At 34.1% G+C, this 17,951-nt stretch overlaps 1 protein-coding gene across 2 annotated transcripts in view; it reads left to right on the forward strand.

Annotated features, from left to right (window-relative positions):
- Nucleotides 1-17,951, forward strand: part of EYS (EGF-like photoreceptor maintenance factor) — a 1,566,128-nt gene that overhangs the window by 503,102 nt on the left and 1,045,075 nt on the right. For both annotated transcript variants that reach the window (XM_078055169.1, XM_078055170.1), the window contains exon 14: nucleotides 12,861-13,120. In XM_078055169.1, the coding sequence (XP_077911295.1) occupies nucleotides 12,861-13,120 (260 nt within the window). The remainder of the gene's footprint in view (nucleotides 1-12,860; nucleotides 13,121-17,951) is intronic.

Genomic DNA, 17,951 nt, shown 5'->3' on the forward strand with positions numbered 1-17,951 from the left:
AGGAGGATACAGATGAACATAAATTACATTAAATCCTACTCTAAAATGTATAGATTTATGTATAAAAATAGGAAAACAAGTAAACACTCAAAAATTGCAATATATTTGTGTTCTCTACCAATAAAACCTTTTTAGATATAATAAAAATGGAAAAACAGTAAACTAAGATTGTCATAAATGTTAGTGGATCCATTTATTCAATTAAAATGAACATAATACCTGGTGTTGGAACATCTATTATCCTTAAAAACATTAACATATTGTCTGGTTTTAATGGCAGATGTGGCAAACACTTTTTAATAGAGACATTGAAGGATTTTATTAAAGTGAAAATATGTGGGAAAGGGATAAACATTTCATTCATTGCTAAAAATAGCATTTAGTCAGATGTTGAATAAATTACTAACGAAATGGGATGCAGACAGGTAAGATTTGATGGAGAGAGAACAAGAAGGCTCTTAAAACAAAATAGAATGGGACCTTAATCTGGATGGTCAGTTGGACAACAGCATAAATGCCTTGAGCAACTGTCGAGTGGATCAGAGAGTCAGCAGGTGGCACTCCATATCTCAGAATTTTACATACTTCACGATTGCACCTTTACCTACTTCACGATTGGCACTGGGATTAATATATTACCAAATATTCTAAAGTGTAACACTGGATGTAATATAGATATAAATAAAGTAGTCTTCATTTAGAATTTTTGAATTTTAAACATTCAAAAATTTCTAACTTTAGAAAATTCGGAAGAAAAAATTAAACCCAATAATATACTACTCAAATTAGAAAATATTTTCATATTTGGAGCAAAATGAATTGAAGTATATTAATCACTAGTTTATACACGTCTACACTCAAAACAAAACACTAAAAGATCATTTGTTTTTACTTATGCGCAATCAGGCTCTGGAAAGCAATATGCTCTTTCAGCAACTTGATATGTTCAATTTTCCAGGCTTCAGAACCACATATGTCAAAGTTTGGGCTATTATTTCCACCATGCAACTTTTCTACTGTGAGTAGTCAACTTGACTTGGCATTTACTCACTGCTAAAGGCATCCCAAAAGGAAATGAAATCATTAGTGTCACTCTACAAAATATTTACAGAAGAAAACCTCTGCATCACTTTATAAGAAGTCAGATACCTTACTGTTGAGCATATGTGAAGAAATAATAACCTTTCTTTCAATAAATACCTCCAATTCTTCATATAACCAAAATTTATTTCTATGATATCACTAATAACATGGTAGTCTGAAAATTCTTACTAAGATGTCAAATACATCATAACTGTCTAAGTTGACTTTTCTTATATCCTTTTTAAGTGAACAACAACAAAGAAGGAAGATAGCATTAGTTTTTGCAACAAGGGAGTAATATCATGCACTTCCCAGAAATATTATGGATATAAGCAAAATATAGTGTGAGGATCAGAGTGAAAAATGAACAAATAAACAAAATTACAGAGCTGTGTCCTAAAATCTCTTCAGCATAATGGTGGAGAATCTGGAGAAGTGCTAAATCTTATCTTCTATTTTAGAAATGTGAGGGCTAGAGGCAAGAATCTCTTCCACCATTATAGGCCAACTGAATTCAGAAGTTGCTGTTCTGGGGAGCTTCAGGATTTGTAGAAAGCCTATTCCAGCAGAAACACAGCAGGGAAAAGGGGCTTCTCTCTGGTGCAGTAGCACTCTTCCTGCCAAGGAGAAAGGAAGCAGAAGCAAGGAGTACGGACACATCCACATCATCACTTTGGCAATGATGCCAAGCTAAGCAGAAGGTTAATTGATGCATGATGACTCCTCGTGCTGTCACCCAATAACAGAGCTGTCCTGCAAAAGGAAAAGTGAAATATGTATTAATCAGATTTCCAAAGAATGTTAAAGATTGAAGAGCCATCAGATTGACAGTGAGGGGATCGAAAGAGAATGCACTCACCTTCTTTATGGGCAAATACCATACACAGATCTCTATATGTGAAAGGTAAAATAGAACAAATGAAAGAAAAAACAAAAACCATGGGCTGCTAATCCATGCTACAAAATGAAAGTAGGCTTCAGAATTAGAATGAAAAACAAGCCACCAAAAAAAAGTTGTTTTATTCTAAGAATAGTACATGATCTAAGTGAAAAACTTATTGGTACAGAATTATATTAAGAAAAAAAAGTTTCTGTCTGCCATCCAACACATTGCTCAATATGTCATATTTAATAATAATAGCCTTAGGTGTCCATTATATCTCAGGTACTTCTCTAAATATTTTATGTGTAGTAGTTAATATCATCCCTAACATAGTCCTTACCTGAGAATGATATTTTATTGTACCCATTTTTAGAGAATGGAGGCTCTGAGATAGAACATATTCAAGTTTACACAGCTACTATAAGACATTTGACTCCAGAACACCTGACCCTCTGATACATATTTTTACTACATATGCCTCTTGTAAGCTTCTAGAAGTTTTCTGTAATTACAGAAGTACATATACAATATTATGACACAATTGGAATTAAATATATATTATAATTTATATGATATAATAATAGCATTTTAAAATGATATCTTTCTAACTCAGTACATACAAAAGTATATCATTTATTTTAATTACACCAGATAGTATAACCAGTGGCTTCTTAATGTCATTTGTATTATTTTTGATTTTTAGCCATTATAAACAACAAAACAGAAAAGAACATAAAACATATCCCTGTGCTCATGCGTGTGTATATTTCTAGAAGTAGAATAAAAGCATTTGGCACTCACTCATAGTGAATGCATCACAGATTTAATTCCCCAGGAATCAACTCTGAGACAGAAATTGGCATGCTGGGAGTTTATTGTAGCATACTCTTGGTATATGTGCAGTGCTTTTATATGTCATTTTTATCAAAATAAAGTTTTTTTTGAAAAAGAAAACATATGTGGGCATAAAAAAGATGCATAATCGGACAGAAGCAGAGGGTTAATTGCAATGAAAAGACAGTGGAGGCTGCCCAATCCCACTGGGAAGTCTAGAGCAGGGATGACCCAGTAGAGTTGTCCCACACTGAGGCATGGGGGCTTAGCCTTTATATTCCTACATCTACCAGTCACTGGGTATGAGCTGTCCCAAAAAAGAGAGTGACTTTGAGTGAAGTGGTTCTTTCCAGCTGAGGGCAACTTTTATAGCTGTCAGCCACCAATGTTCTCAGGAACAGGGAAAATGAGGGCTTCAGTACTAGGTTGAATAGCATCCACTAGCACATATAGTCAATAATATAGTACTGTGTACTTTAAAATATGTTAAGAGGATAGATCTCATATTAAGTGTTCTTACACAAAACCCACACACACAAAAGGACACAAGAAAATTTTGGAAGAGATGTATATGTTTATTACTTTGATAATAATGATGGTATCACATATGTATGTATGTCCAAACTCATCAAGATATACTCATTAAAGGTGTGCAATTTTTGTGTGTATCAACTATACCACTATACCTGTCTATAAAGTTAAATGAATAAATGAAAGAAAAAGGAAGAAGGAAGGAAGGAAGAAAAGGAAGGAAGGAAGGAAGGAAGGAAGGAAGGAAGGAAGGAAGGAAGAAAAAGAAAAAGAAAGAGAAGGAAAGAAAAGGAAAGAAAGAAAAAGAAAGAAAAGAGAAAGAAAGAAAGAAAGAAAGAAAAATTTACCTTGATATCCTCAGATATATTTGCTTCTTATAACTTCTGTAAAATGTTACTTCGGGATTCTAGTTAGCTTCTTTTCCAGGGATACATTATAAAAGGACGAGTAGTAAATTCTAACACCTACCCCTGCAGCTGGTCCACAGGCCATAACTAATATACTTCATCTCTCTCCTCCCAACTCACTTTCTATTCTCTTTACCATCAACTAGAATATCTCTGGTCTTGCTCTAACCCTAGGGGTCTATGTAATAATTCATCGGCTGGGGTTTGCCATCACTAATACCACTAATAACTCGAATACTTCAGAACTTGTTGAGTTTCATAGAGCAAAAGACAAATCTGCTTGCACTTTGGCCTGAACCTGTTACCAAGTCCTCTCCTGCTCTGGGATTCATTTAAAGTGGCCAGCCATTTATATGGGTTGGAGCAATATTTCTGCCTTTATAACCAAAGAGGTCTTCCAAGTGTTGCACTTCCCTTTTAGTGGTGTATGGTGTAAGATGCACTAATATGTCTTTAGTGTGTGAAGTATAAGATGAAATAATTTGTCCTTAATTTGGAAGAGATATCCCAGCATGCTCTAGAACATTGGATCTCTAACAACTTCATTTGTGACAGGACCTTGAGTCTTCATAAGGTTTATCTGTCACTACCTGGAACATGGGTATCTTCACAAAGTTTTCATCCTATTTGCCATTTATTGCTCCTCCAGTGTAAGTAACATAATAATAAATAATATTATGTTACGTTCAAATTATCTTATGATACAGTGGGAGAGAAAATGTAGCCTTATGACATTAAATATATACTATATTCTGTTCCAAATGAATGTACACTGTTTCTGACCCTCCTGCCTAATAGGAAAAGAAAAGCACTCTGTACTCTTGGCCACATACTGTGTATCTGAGGCAATGTTATTCTGCTTGATCAAATAGGTTATCTAGAACAATGACAGCAATTGAACTACTACTTGGTTAAGCTTCAGTTGTCCGTTGTCATCTTCAAAGTGATGCATACTTTTTGGTAGGGACCAATCTGGTGAATGGAGTGGAGAAATGATAGTGGACCTGCCTTTTTCCTCAATGGTGGCACGATTTCTGCTTTTCCCCTAGGGTGCTATGTTGTTTTTAATTTATGTTATTGGCTGGGGAGTGAGAGTTTAGGGAAGAGACAGGTTTAGTGGCTTCTAATTAGCATTCTTTATAATTCTAATCCCCAGGCCAAAAAAAAAAAAAAAATAGTGTGTAAGTTCTACCAACTACAAAATAAGTCTTTTACAAGTATATATTTAGGGCCTGGGAAATGGCAGTTGGAACTAGTGGACCTACTGTGAGCTACGCCTTGGTCAGGTACATTTATTTCCTTGCCTCCATATGCCTCCATTCTAAAACTAGGGCAATGAAGCTTCTGAAACCTAGATTTCAATGTTACATTGAACTCAAGTCCAACATCCTTGAAATGTTTGCCTTTCTTTCTCCTAAATGTAGTTACAAAAGTAAATGACTGTAGATCCTGTTGGTGGAGTCATTGCTATATCTTGTGGTGGTGTTACAGTGTGATTTCTCCTGGGTACCTGGCCTCTCTTTCAACTAGTGGGCTTGAGGTCTGACAGCTGGACAAAGGATCGTCATGTTTAGCTGGAGAGGGCCCTCAACCTCCTAATTGTCCAGTCTTGATTTATTTTGATTATGTAAATTGAAGAATATCCTTGTCTACTAATCTATCCTGCTTCTAGAGACAATGTGTTTTATTAATCTCCATGGCTCTCTGAGGATCAGGACCCCCCTTTCTACCTCTCTAACCTTGGTGATCATTATAATTTTACCCTGCTTGCTCTGAAGATTATGTGCCACCACCTAGTCCTTTTAAATTCCCCCAATCCTATCATCTCCACAGAAGCCAATTTTGGTAACAGTATCTCCCATAATCAGTCTTTGTGTGCAAGGGAAGACTAAGATTCTCAGTGAAGTTGATGCTCCTCTGAAAAGCATATGTATTACCACTTTGATAAAAAGAGTGGTCTCCACACCCTCTTACAGAACAAGACCAGTCCTGTGCCCTTACATAAAATACATAGTTTAGCATGCTTATTTTTCTGAGCTTTTGATTTCCTTTTCCACTGTTTACTATAATAATTCTAGTATTCTTCCTTAGTTATTATGGAGCATCAATTTATGCAAGTTTCCAAGGTTTGACTGGCCAAGTGCCAGGAAGGGTCCAGTCAAGAAATAGGATCATACATGTAGATACCTTCCACATAGCTCCTATAAGACAGGTGACCTTTAAGTGACATTTTTTATAAGAGATTTCTCTGCTTCTCCTTCCTTCTCCCTTTTTCTCTTTTCTCATCTCTGTTTCCCTTATTTATTCCTATAATCTCATACCTCCTTTAAAAAGAAATAAAAGGCAGTGTGAATATTATTTAGATTGTTTTAAAGGAGATATTTTAAATTTTAATGAAAAAATGGGCCATAATAATTTTTATATCTCTAAATACTTATTAGCTTTCTTCTTAAGTATGTTTATTTCACATATTTTTGACATGGGCTAACCAAAATTGTGCTACAGTTCATAATTAATTGTATTATATGCATACAGCCTAGAACTAAGAATGCATGATTAATACATATATACGTCAAACACAAACACGTATTTTGTAACAGATAATAGCATTTATTATACTGCTAGTCCCAACAACAAACTAAAGATTTATTTCATTTCCTATTTTCTCATAATACATTTTCAAAATGTATGAAAGTACTTAGGCTTTTGCTTGCTCAGTTGATTTTCTTTTGAAACTTAAAGTCTGACATTTATTAAATTTGGAGTTTAAAATGTTTTTCCCTGTAAAACTTCTGACATAATGCACATTTATGAATTATTTTTCAAAATGTTCATAAATTTAAGTTCCATATCTCAGTACTTTCATTCCTTTAAATAAAACTCTGCCTCTTATTTTGTATTCTAAATGTCTGTCTCCTACTCAAACTGTACTTGAAAGAAAAAATATATGTAGAGATTTTATGTATTCTCCAACTGTATTTAAAATGTTTTATATATATATTTTTTAAATGCAGTTTGAATAGTGTTTGAACACAGTGTATATACTTTATAAATTCTCATTCACATGCATACATATACTTAGATAAAAATTTAAAGAGTAAAAAGGTACAACTATAAATTTATCTGAATATTTAGAAAACTATATTTAAAAGCCAGACTTACACCGACTTGTCCAAAGCATCCATTTTGGGAAAAACCAAGAGCCAGAAGCAATACTTCCTTGCTCAGGAAAATTGACACACCATCAGTTTGTCTTGTTTACACACACACGCTGTCAAAACACAAAAATGAAATATAAAATATAAGAATTTAAAGATATTAAATTTATACATTTTAAATATAAACTGTGGTTACGATGAAAGTTGAATCATGCAATTATTCATGTTACTCATGTTTGTAGCATTAGCCATATTCCGGTATCAATAGGCAAACCCAGAGGATGGTAGCTTCAACTATTTCGTACTCAGCCTTTTTATGGAAGTGTTTTATTTTACCTTATTTAGATTATTATTAAAAAATTCACTTTCTTTTTTTTAAATTTGCTTTCAAGATTATTTTCTTATGTTTGTTCTAGCTTTAAAAAACCTACTAAAATCTGACCATCTGTCTCAGTGATCAAATGTCCCATTCTTATGGTTTCCATATTAGGATTATTATGGCAAAAATGTGCATCTGCTTTTACTGTCCAACATTGAGTTGGCTCTGTGTTCTAGTCCCAGACTTAAGTACATGAATTTTGGCTTTTCTCCCAAATACAACATGCATTTCACCAGATTTTCTTCAGGTTTTAAATGTGAATGTACTAGAGGTTTGACCCAGTGCATTTTGTATTTCTGCTTGGCTGGCACTTCAGCTTCTTGCTATGAAATGAGGAATCCTTTGAATCTTGAAAAAGCCTAGAATTATTTTTGGAGATGCTGATCAACAACTTGAATTCAACAACTGTGAAAAAGTCTATTGATCAACTGTCTTTTCACACAGCATAGAGATTAAATCATGTAGAATACTGGAAATGCATAGATAATTTAAATACAATTATTCCAAGGAAATATCTAAGTAGTTTATTTACATCAAAATGTACATTGCTTAAAAAAATATAAAATATAGAAAATAATTCTTTCAGTATAGATAAATGATTTATAAGTTGTCTATAAATAGATGAATAGTATGTGTCCCAAATTATAAAGTGTGTATCTTTGTATATGTGTATATTTATATTACTATATATATATTATATATATATAATGAGGCTTGATACACTGAAGAGAAAGATCCTTTTCTATCAATATTAAAATAGGATTTCTTGAATTCATGTAGAGCACATACTCAATCTCTTCTCCCTTAAAATAAATGAATAAATAAATAAATAAAGACTTGTTTTTACCGATCAAGTCTTGTAGGCATTCTGACTAGTATGATTTTTTTCCTACTTATTCTTTGCCATATAGATGTTTTATAAAATATAGGTTCAATATAAAATATTGAAGAATATATCACACAATATAGAGGGACTATCCTATATTTTTAATAAATTAACTTTATATTTTTGTATAAAAAGGCCAATGTTAAATTTACTTGATGCCAGTTTATTGCTGATAATAGTTGTTAGACTCATTCTTGAATTTTTATCACAAGCCTTGATTTTTCCAGAGTTCAGTATTTGGATTTCTTACCACATATAGGACAGCATCTTAAATCATGCAGTTAATTTAAGTGACTATATATAAGCATCAATACCCTCTCCTCTTCTTCCATCTTCATTATTGTCATTTCCTATCTCACCTAATGGCACCATTGTCTTTCTAATACTTAAGCTAAAATCCACTAAGAACTCCCCATTACTCACTCTGCCTCATCAACTTATACTAATCATTGTCCAGATCTTCTCCAATCTGTATCAGAAATGTAGTTCAAATATGGTCTACCTAATTAATGCCTTTGCTTATTAGGTCCTCATAATCTCTTGTCAGCTATTAAAAAGTAGTTTCCTGAATGATCTTCATGCTACCAGGCTCTCACTGTTTTATCCATCTTCTACTCGATAGCAATCTGATTGTGTCACTACCATACTTAAAGGCAACAGGAAAATGTTACTGTCTTTAAGGGTAGAATGCAAAGGAAGGTAGTTTCACTGTTGTTGCTGTTGTTTTCAGCCTCACCTTGCTATAACTTTTTAGGCCATCTCCATTGTGTCATTTCACCCATATCAATCTTCTGCTATGTTTTACATCTTTACACTTTCATGATGCTCTTCAGAATGGTCTTTGGTCCCCTTTTCTACTTTCAATGTTAGTAATAAAATTAGTGGCTTACTTGAGATAAATTTTGCCAGTCTAAGTGAGCTAAATGGTTTTCCACATTTTTTTTCTAAAAGGATTTCAGTGGTCAAGAGTATGGTAATGGGGGCGCCTGGGTGGCTCAGTCGTTAAGCGTCTGCCTTCGGCTCGGGTCATGATTCCAGGTCCTGGGATCGAGCCCCGCATCGGGCTCCCTGCCCCGCGGGAAGCCTGCTTCTCCCTCTCCCACTCCCCCTGCTTGTGTTCCCTCTCTCGCTGTGTCTCTCTCTCTGTCAAATAAATAAATAAAATCTTTAAAAAAAAAAAAAAGAGTATGGTAATGACCATCGTACAATTATTTTTTTTTAAGATTTTATTTATTTATTTGAAAGAGAGAGTGGGAGAGAGAGAGCACTAGTGGGAGTGGGGGGGAGGGGACAGAAGGAGAGGGAGAAGCAGACTCCCCGCTGAGCAGGGAGCCTGACATGGGGCTGATTCCAGAATCCTGGGATCATGACCTGAGCCGAAGGCAGATGCTTAACGCTTAACCGACTGAGCCCCCCAGGTGCCCCTAATACATTATTAATATAGTTTTGTTAATGGTATATCTGATGAGATAACTGAATGAATGAACAAATAAGTGAATGGATAAAACAGTAGAATAATGAATGACTTAGTTGAGTAGCCTGTATTTTTTATGTCTTCTTTTTTATGTGTCCTCAACTTTTTAAGACATTAAAAAATATAATAACACTATTTTATTATCTGTGTTCTTATTTCTTTTTTACCTACCAGTTTTGACTGGGATTTTATATTGCATACAAGTAATGGCTTCAACAAACAATAGGTGAATTAATTTGTATAAGAAGAGAGTCTTTTCAGTTATGTATACTGTGAGATTTGTATTTATAAGTTTATAGCCAAAAAAGCTGGTATACTTATACAAAACAAATGTACATAAATATTGCCAAATAATATTTAGTCATTGCATATCAATATTTATGGTGAGATGAACATATAGAATAGTTAATATTTAGAAAACTAAGATTTCTTAAGCTAATGATTTTTTTATGAATACTCCTTTTTCCCATTTTATAACAATGACATCTACTTTATTTTCTATTATCAGCTTTGTTCTTTAAGTCAACATTTAAGAATTGAAATGTTGCTCTTACTTAGAAGGAATTCAATGTATTTTATGCCAGTGAATTTTTGGTTATCTCACTAGGAAAGACAGCAAATTAGAATATATTAGTCTACCTTTAAGTACACATTTAGTTTTCAAGTGTTTACTACTGGAACTCATATATTCAAAAAGTCATAGAGTACGTGTTTTTGCTTGTTTGGTTTTTCAATCCATAAAAATCTTGCTTCTGGCTGTGAGTTTGGAAAATGCTGCCAGTTCATACTGAATCCTGAAATTATTTCATGATACAAACTAAAAACCAGATTGGAGCTCGCACATAAAACATGTATTTCCATCCATCAGAGACTTGTTTCTCTGACATGTATAAAAGCAAATTCAAATATATAAATGCATAGGTCTGATTGTTAGTTATAGGAGTGATTTTCCTCTTTAGAACTTTATTTTCTACAAATATCCATTCATCTCCAGAGGCCTCACCGTGGTTTCATCGGTACTATTGACATATGGCCAGATGCTTTCCTGAGGATTTGATCCTTGTAAGGACACCACATGAAATCTTGGGCCACCTGTTTTTTGAGAAGATAAAACAAACAGCACATATGTTAAATATTCAAGCATTATTGGTTACTCACAGGGAACTCTTTTAAAGTAGTCAAGTTGAAATTATGTACTCATGAAAGAATATAAGAAAAAGGAAAACAAATATTTATGCAACACCACTTAGAAGTAAAGCTACTTTAAATAAAATAAATGCACTGAAACTATTTTGCTGGGATTTGATGTACTTAATTTTACATTATTTCACAAGATATCAGATAGTCTTGTAATAGTTTTGAAACATTCAAGAAAGAAAGAAAGAAAAGAGAGAAGCTTGGAGGAAAAGATCTAGGCTTCAGATCTCAAGTTTGCCAACCAGTGACTTTGGATAAGTCCTTTTTCTCCTTTGCACTTCTGGCTATCTCATCTATAAAGTGAGAATTTAAAAAGTGCCTCTTCTACTTATTTCAAAGCATTATTGGAGTTATCAAATTGAATAATACATTTGACCATTTTAAAGTAAGATGTGATGGGCACCTGGGTGGCTCAGTTGGTTAAGCGACTGCCTTCGGCTCAGGTCATGATCCTGGAGTCCCGGGATCGAGTCCCGATCGGGCTCCCTGCTCAGCGGGGGGTCTGCTTCTCCCTCTGACCCTCCCCCTTCTCATGCTCTCTTTCTCTCTCTCTCATTCTCTCTCTCAAATAAATAAATAAAATCTTTAAAATAAATAAAATAAAATAAAATAAAATAAAAAAGATGTGATTGACAAATAAATGAAAAGTACCACTAGAAATTGAAGCAATCCTCATCGTTGAGATGCATATTTTATTTAAGCATAAATAGGGTAACAAATGCTTTTTAAAATTCTGTGACAGCACCTAGTTACCACCATAGATGGGTAGGCATTGTTGATGTCAGGCCCTGCATACACTTTTTATTTATTATATCATTTAATCTTTACAATAATTCTCTGAGATTACCAATTTCATTAAGCTCTCTGATCTTCAATTTCCCAAATGAAAGAATTCAGGTAAGTCTATATGATTCCAACTGAAGACCATATATCAATTAATATTTATAATATTTTCAGCATATATTATGTACATGAAAATATGGAGATTCAGATTCACACTGAGGAGCCAGAAGTTTAATTAGTGAAGGCTAGTCATGGAAATGTTTATAATATAATATTTATTTATAAAAATTTTTAAAGGGTATGACAAGCAAATTTTAGGGCAAGATGAAATCATGTACAGGATTAGTAAATAACTGATAGTAGAGTGCTATTTGAACTCAAAAAATTTCTGAGAGAATGACAGATGCTAGATGGTTGACAGACTGGGCTAGAGTCTGTGATGTACAGACAAGATCCAAATGCTTTACTTTTTTTTTTTTTTTTTTTAAAGATGTTATTTACCTACCTGACAGAGCGAGAGAGCACAAGCAGGGGGAACAGCAGAGGGAGAGGGAGAAGCAGGCTCTCCGCCAAGCAGGGAGCCCGATGCGGGGCCCAATCCCAGGACCCCAGGATCACGACCCGAGCCGAAGGCAGACGCCTAACCATCTGAGCCACCCAGGCGCCCCCAAATGCTTTACTTTTTATTTATTTGATTTCTCTTCAGTTTTCCCATTTTATTCGAATATGAGAGAAAAGAGGTTTTTAAAAGCAGGCAAAAACTGAAAGGAAATCCAGATGCTTTTAGCACAAAGGAACACCTTGTTATAAATACTCTGGTGATTATAAGAATCACATGTTGCTAAAGATATTGAATTAAATATTATCTCAGGCTTATAAACAGTGAAAATTATTTTACATAAAAGAAATAATTGAGGAAATTTTCTCAATTGGTAATTAAGCTCAATAGTTGCTAAAATTGAAATTGGTAGCACTGTTGTTCTCTGATCTGTCTCAGTGGCCTACTATGTTAGAAACTTACCAGATGCTTCTGAAATCTTATTTTGGCCATTGCAGTCAGTCTTGCAGTAATATACATTGAATTGTCTCAGGAAATTAGGCAAACAATATTTTTAAATTATGTATAATTTATTAATCTTGTTATACATAAAAATGCCACATATTAGTTTAATGTAATAATTCATTAAAAATGCAAAGAATAAATTTGAAGCAGTACTGTTCATACTTCTTAAAATTTTATTTCAGCTGTGAGTGTACATCTGGATGGACTGGACAAAACTGTAGTGAAGAAATAAATGAATGTGACTCTGACCCATGCATGAATGGAGCTCTTTGTCATGAGTCTACCATTCCTGGGCAATTTGTTTGCCTGTGTCCACCCTTTTATACTGGAAAATTTTGCCATCAACACTATAACCCCTGTGATCCACTTGGTGACCCTTGCAGAAACAACTCAACATGCTTGACTTTGGTAGATGGAACTCATTATTGTGTGTGTAGAGAAGGTAAGAGCTTATATTTGTTTTAATGTTCTTTTTTCACTTTTTTGTTTGGTGTATTTTGTTTTTACGGATTATGGCTCCTTAAAAATGAGTGAGAGAAAACATATACATTGGAGAATTAGGGAGTATTTGACTCCAAATATAGATATATAAACAGACTGGAGAAATAATCTAAAAAGTTAACCTAACTAGTGGCGGGGTGGGGGGGTGGGCAATGGGGGGAAGAAGAAAAGGCAAAACTCTAGTTTTTGGCTTTGTTTGTTTGTTTTAAAGAAATCTCTCATTGTTTATTAATAGCTTCTTTTTCCTGAATAATCTTGTCTATGTAGTATTCCTAACAATAGCAGTTAGTTAGAAATGAGCATAAATAGAATCTAGGGTAATCAAATGCTTCACTGTAACTTTTTTCATGGAGCTATCTGTGAACACCACTTATTTCCACTTTGGTTGCTAAGCCAGAATCATGTAACTCTGGTGGCTACTTTGTACTAGAAAATAGAGTCTTTGAAAGGGATAGAGAAGAGGCAGATTAAAGGGCATTGTTGGCACTCCTGAATCCATCTGTTCCTGAAGCAAGTTCCTTCTGGCTTTCTGGGTCATATCAACCAATAATAACTTATACTATTTTGAAAGATGTTTGATTAGGATCTCTTCAGATGTAACTGAAAGAGGTCTGATTAATGCACAGGTGATCTATATAAATGTTTACTGCTCATGCACTACTTGCTACTCAAGAGCTATTACCATCTTCAGCAGGAATGCTTCTGCCATAAAACTAGCACACTGTAGGTTTTCAGTATAACAGGAATGTGTCATAAGCCCAACATAAAAATCACATTGTGTATAAAAGTTTACAACTGATATTTATTTTCTCATACCAACTTACGGCTTCGTGTCTCTTTCCTTGTTACTATTCTACTAGAAAAGAGGTTTATTAAAGAAAAGGACAATACTTATTTACTCTTCTGTCCCAAAAGGTCAGCTTAGACCATACCAATTAATTGGTATCATAGTCAAAGCTGTTTCTGTTTGGTTTTATAAACCCTCTAGAACTTCCTGATGTATAGGATAATCTATTATAAGGCTATAGAGGCAAGTCCTTGAATGTACATACATGACAAAAACTTCTGGACCTTCTGAGGAATTGGAACTACAAACTGGAGAGTCATTAGTAATTGTTTTTGCAAAAATGACATGGGCTTTTTTAAAGCAAATTGTGTGGGCATACAAGGCATATGGATACATGTTTGCAGGAATGAGTCAGGAAAAACAAGCTAGGAAAAAATGTGAGGTGGACATTTGATATCCTACAAACCTCAGTAATTACAAAGTACATAATTTAAGTGGATAATTTCCTTTTAACAAAGATTGAGAGTGAAACTTTTTCAAATATTATTCAGTAGCAGGGGAGGAGCTAATTTATTCAGCAGGATTACTCCATGATGCTTTACTTAGCCAACTAATACATTCTCAGAATATAAGTAATGCTTAACGAGAGGCAGCAGCATATTTCTTCAATTAAAATAAAACCTCTATTTTCACCAAAGATAGTTTTCTACAACGTGGGGATTTTTTTTTCACATAAAATTTTTGATAATTTATGTGCAATTAATAAATTCCTTTGATGAATTTATATAATCTAGTAAGATTCCTTTCCTGTTGTGGGATGAAGGAAAAAAGAAGTTCAGAGATATCATAAAATCTTATCACCAACTATCAAACTAGTAATAAGATTTTCCAGCTTCACGAGCATCACAAAAATATCCTGAGGGCAATTTAGATTTCACCATTGGGTATTAGTAAAATCGTGTTTGTTTTCTTGGAACTTCATCATTCTACTTAAGTCTTTCAGACCTTAATATGACCACTTCAAATTACTGCTTTGGTTAGAGTAGCGGGTGGCCACAATGAATCATGTGTTTATCCCTTTTTTTTTTATTATTATTATGTTATGTTAATCACCATACATTACATCATTAGTTTTTGATGTAGTGTTCCATGATTCATTGTTAATTATGAGTCAGCACAAAGAGATATTTGAAGAGTACATTGTTTCTAAGCTGTTTTGCTTCAAATACATACTTGAAATTGAAAAATGTTTCTAAACCTAAGAAATGGTAGGAGTAAGTTTCTGTAAACGAGATCTAACTACTGTAAAAAATGTTTAAAGCCTGTGACGTTGCTTTAAGAAGCTACCTCAATATGAAAAAGAGGTTGACTGTGGAATATTTTAGACACTATGCCCTGAGTTACTTTAATACCTGTTGTTTGAAATAGGATCTACGCCAAAGCAATTATATTATTTTTTAAAGAAAATATTCTGATCAAATCCCATTTTAAAAGTAGTGAAATTTAAAACCACAAAGAATTCCAAGACTTAACCTCTTATACGATACAGGATTTGGAAGCTCCCCTGGAATCCTTTGCAAGCTGTTGGTGTTTGCCAAGTGACTAGAATATAGGGCATCACAAGAAAAGAGATTTAAGGCTTAAGGTCTAGGAATTCAGCATATGCATTTTTGAAATTCTGTTCACAGTTTTTAGTCAATCTACAGGGTCTGTCACAATTTAAATATGAATATAAATAAAATCCCAAAGCCAGAGTAGTAATGTGACTATGTACTAGACAACTAAATTATAAACGGCATTAAAATTCACTCTGAAGAAACAGCAACTAGAATAACTGATACTTGGATTTATGCCAAACTGAATGCTCACCAAGTAACCTACTTTGCTTAGTGTGATTGAAACTTATAGTCAAAACAGTCTAATCCATTTAGGTACAATGTGAGCTACTTAAACATTACAGGTATAGTAAAACACCAGAACTATGGTGATCATGTTTTCCAGGACAGTGCTTCTATCTTCTGTTTAGAATGGAGGTGAGTTAATTTGGTCCCTATGAACACTGAACATTTTCTAGCAGAAAACAGACAGAAAAGCATTTAATAGTAATGATTCAATACAGGTTTGTTTTATATAAAATCCTATTTGTTTAAACAATTCCTGTGGTTAAAAAATCAGTGTTTAATAAGTATAAAAATAGCACATAGAAAGACAAATATAATTTCATCAGATTCCTAGAAACAAATGGGGTTTACTCTGGGTACCTTATAGTGTTAGTTTTAGGTGATTTAGTATGCAATCAATTTACACACCTCAACATTTATTTTATACTACACAATTTTTTTTTTTTTTTTTTTTTTTGCCTCTCTGCACTATGTTCTGTATATAACACATGCCAGTCTTGTAACTACATGTTGGTAGTGTTCTAGAAATCTAAAAAGTGTATTCTCTCTTAACTGATTCAACAAGCATTATTGATTTCCTACCATGTGTCAAGTCTTGAGACAGGTTCTGGGGAAATTAAACATGGCAAAGACACACTCTCAAGGCATTTAAAGTTCAAGGATCGACACATAAGTTAACTAACCATTAAAGTACAACATAGTAAGAACTCTCTCTTACTTTGAGGATGCATACCCCACCTTTCTTATGTAGTGACAACTCTCAGTTATGTTCCACATGATTTCTAAGAGGATCCCCAGCAGCCTTGGAACTTTCATTGCCCACAGTAATTACCTGCTCATTAAGCCCCTCTCTCCCCTATTTTATTTCTCTACTCCTTTGCAATAATTTCCAGGACCACCTCTCAAATAAGCTACTTGTGCATATTATTACCTCATATTCTTATTTTGGAAGCCTCAAGCTAAGACAGATAGAAAACTCCATCCATGTCTGCATAGGACTGGAATATTGGCATTCAGAGCTTTTCCTTGGAATTGATGATAAGAGAAAAAGCTTTCTCTTTTTGCTAGAGTTTTTCAGTTGGTACAGCCAACACCATGTTCCCTTCACAAGGAGATCTGAATGCAGTAGGAAAGAAGTATTTGTGAAAGAACTCGTCCTGGTAGTTACTATGGTTCATTCTTAAATTCTGAAAACTGCCAGGTATCCTTCCCAGCTAGGCTACCAATAAATGCCATCCCTTGTATAAGTTAATATTTTTGTTCATAGTGTATGTGATCAAAAGAGTAATATCTAATGTGTACAGTAAAGGGAAGGAGCTAATTAAGTACAAGAGGTTGAATAAACTGTGTTCAACTTGCAGGCTGGTAGAAATATAAGAATATATAAGAGGGGCGCCTGGGTGGCTCAGTCGAGCCCCACATCGGGCTCCCTGCTCCGCGGGAAGCCTGCTTCTCTCTCTCTCCCACTCCTCCTGCTTGTGTTCCCTCTCTCGCTGTGTCTCTCTCTGTCAAATAAATAAATAAAATCTTAAAAAAAAAAAAAGAATATATAAGAAATATAAGAATGATACGAGGTTTACAGAGGTAGAGAGGACTTTTGATAAAATGCAAGTGGATGCGTGTATAGCGTGCAGTCAGGTCTCTGTTACTAGCATGTGTGTGTATATAGTGAGAGATCTAAAATCATTTTATGCTGAAAATATATTTATTTTCTACTATTCTCTTTAGGAAAGCTTCTTTATCTTTCCACTCTGAATTACATCTCAGTTTATAGGCAAGAACATCACTTTCAATTTAATTTAAAGGGCTTAGTTTCCAAATGTAGCCACTTCATCCATATGTCTCCAAGGTGAAAGGAGCAAAAGTTTTTTAAATGACACTTTACAAAGGATTAAAATGTGGCAAAGAGAGTACTTGTAAAATGTCTTAGTGGAAGGAAGAATCAGACCATTTACATGTGCTATTGATTTACAATTGGGATTCTAAGCTTGATGGATTTGTAGTAGTACCAGAGGAAAGCAGTTGCATTTAAATGTGTCTGTTACTCCAGTACATATACTATTATGATGGTAAGGCAGCATTAC

The sequence above is a fragment of the Halichoerus grypus genome, chromosome 9, assembly GCF_964656455.1.
Source record: "Halichoerus grypus chromosome 9, mHalGry1.hap1.1, whole genome shotgun sequence".
In the NCBI taxonomy this organism is placed as follows: domain Eukaryota; kingdom Metazoa; phylum Chordata; class Mammalia; order Carnivora; family Phocidae; genus Halichoerus; species Halichoerus grypus.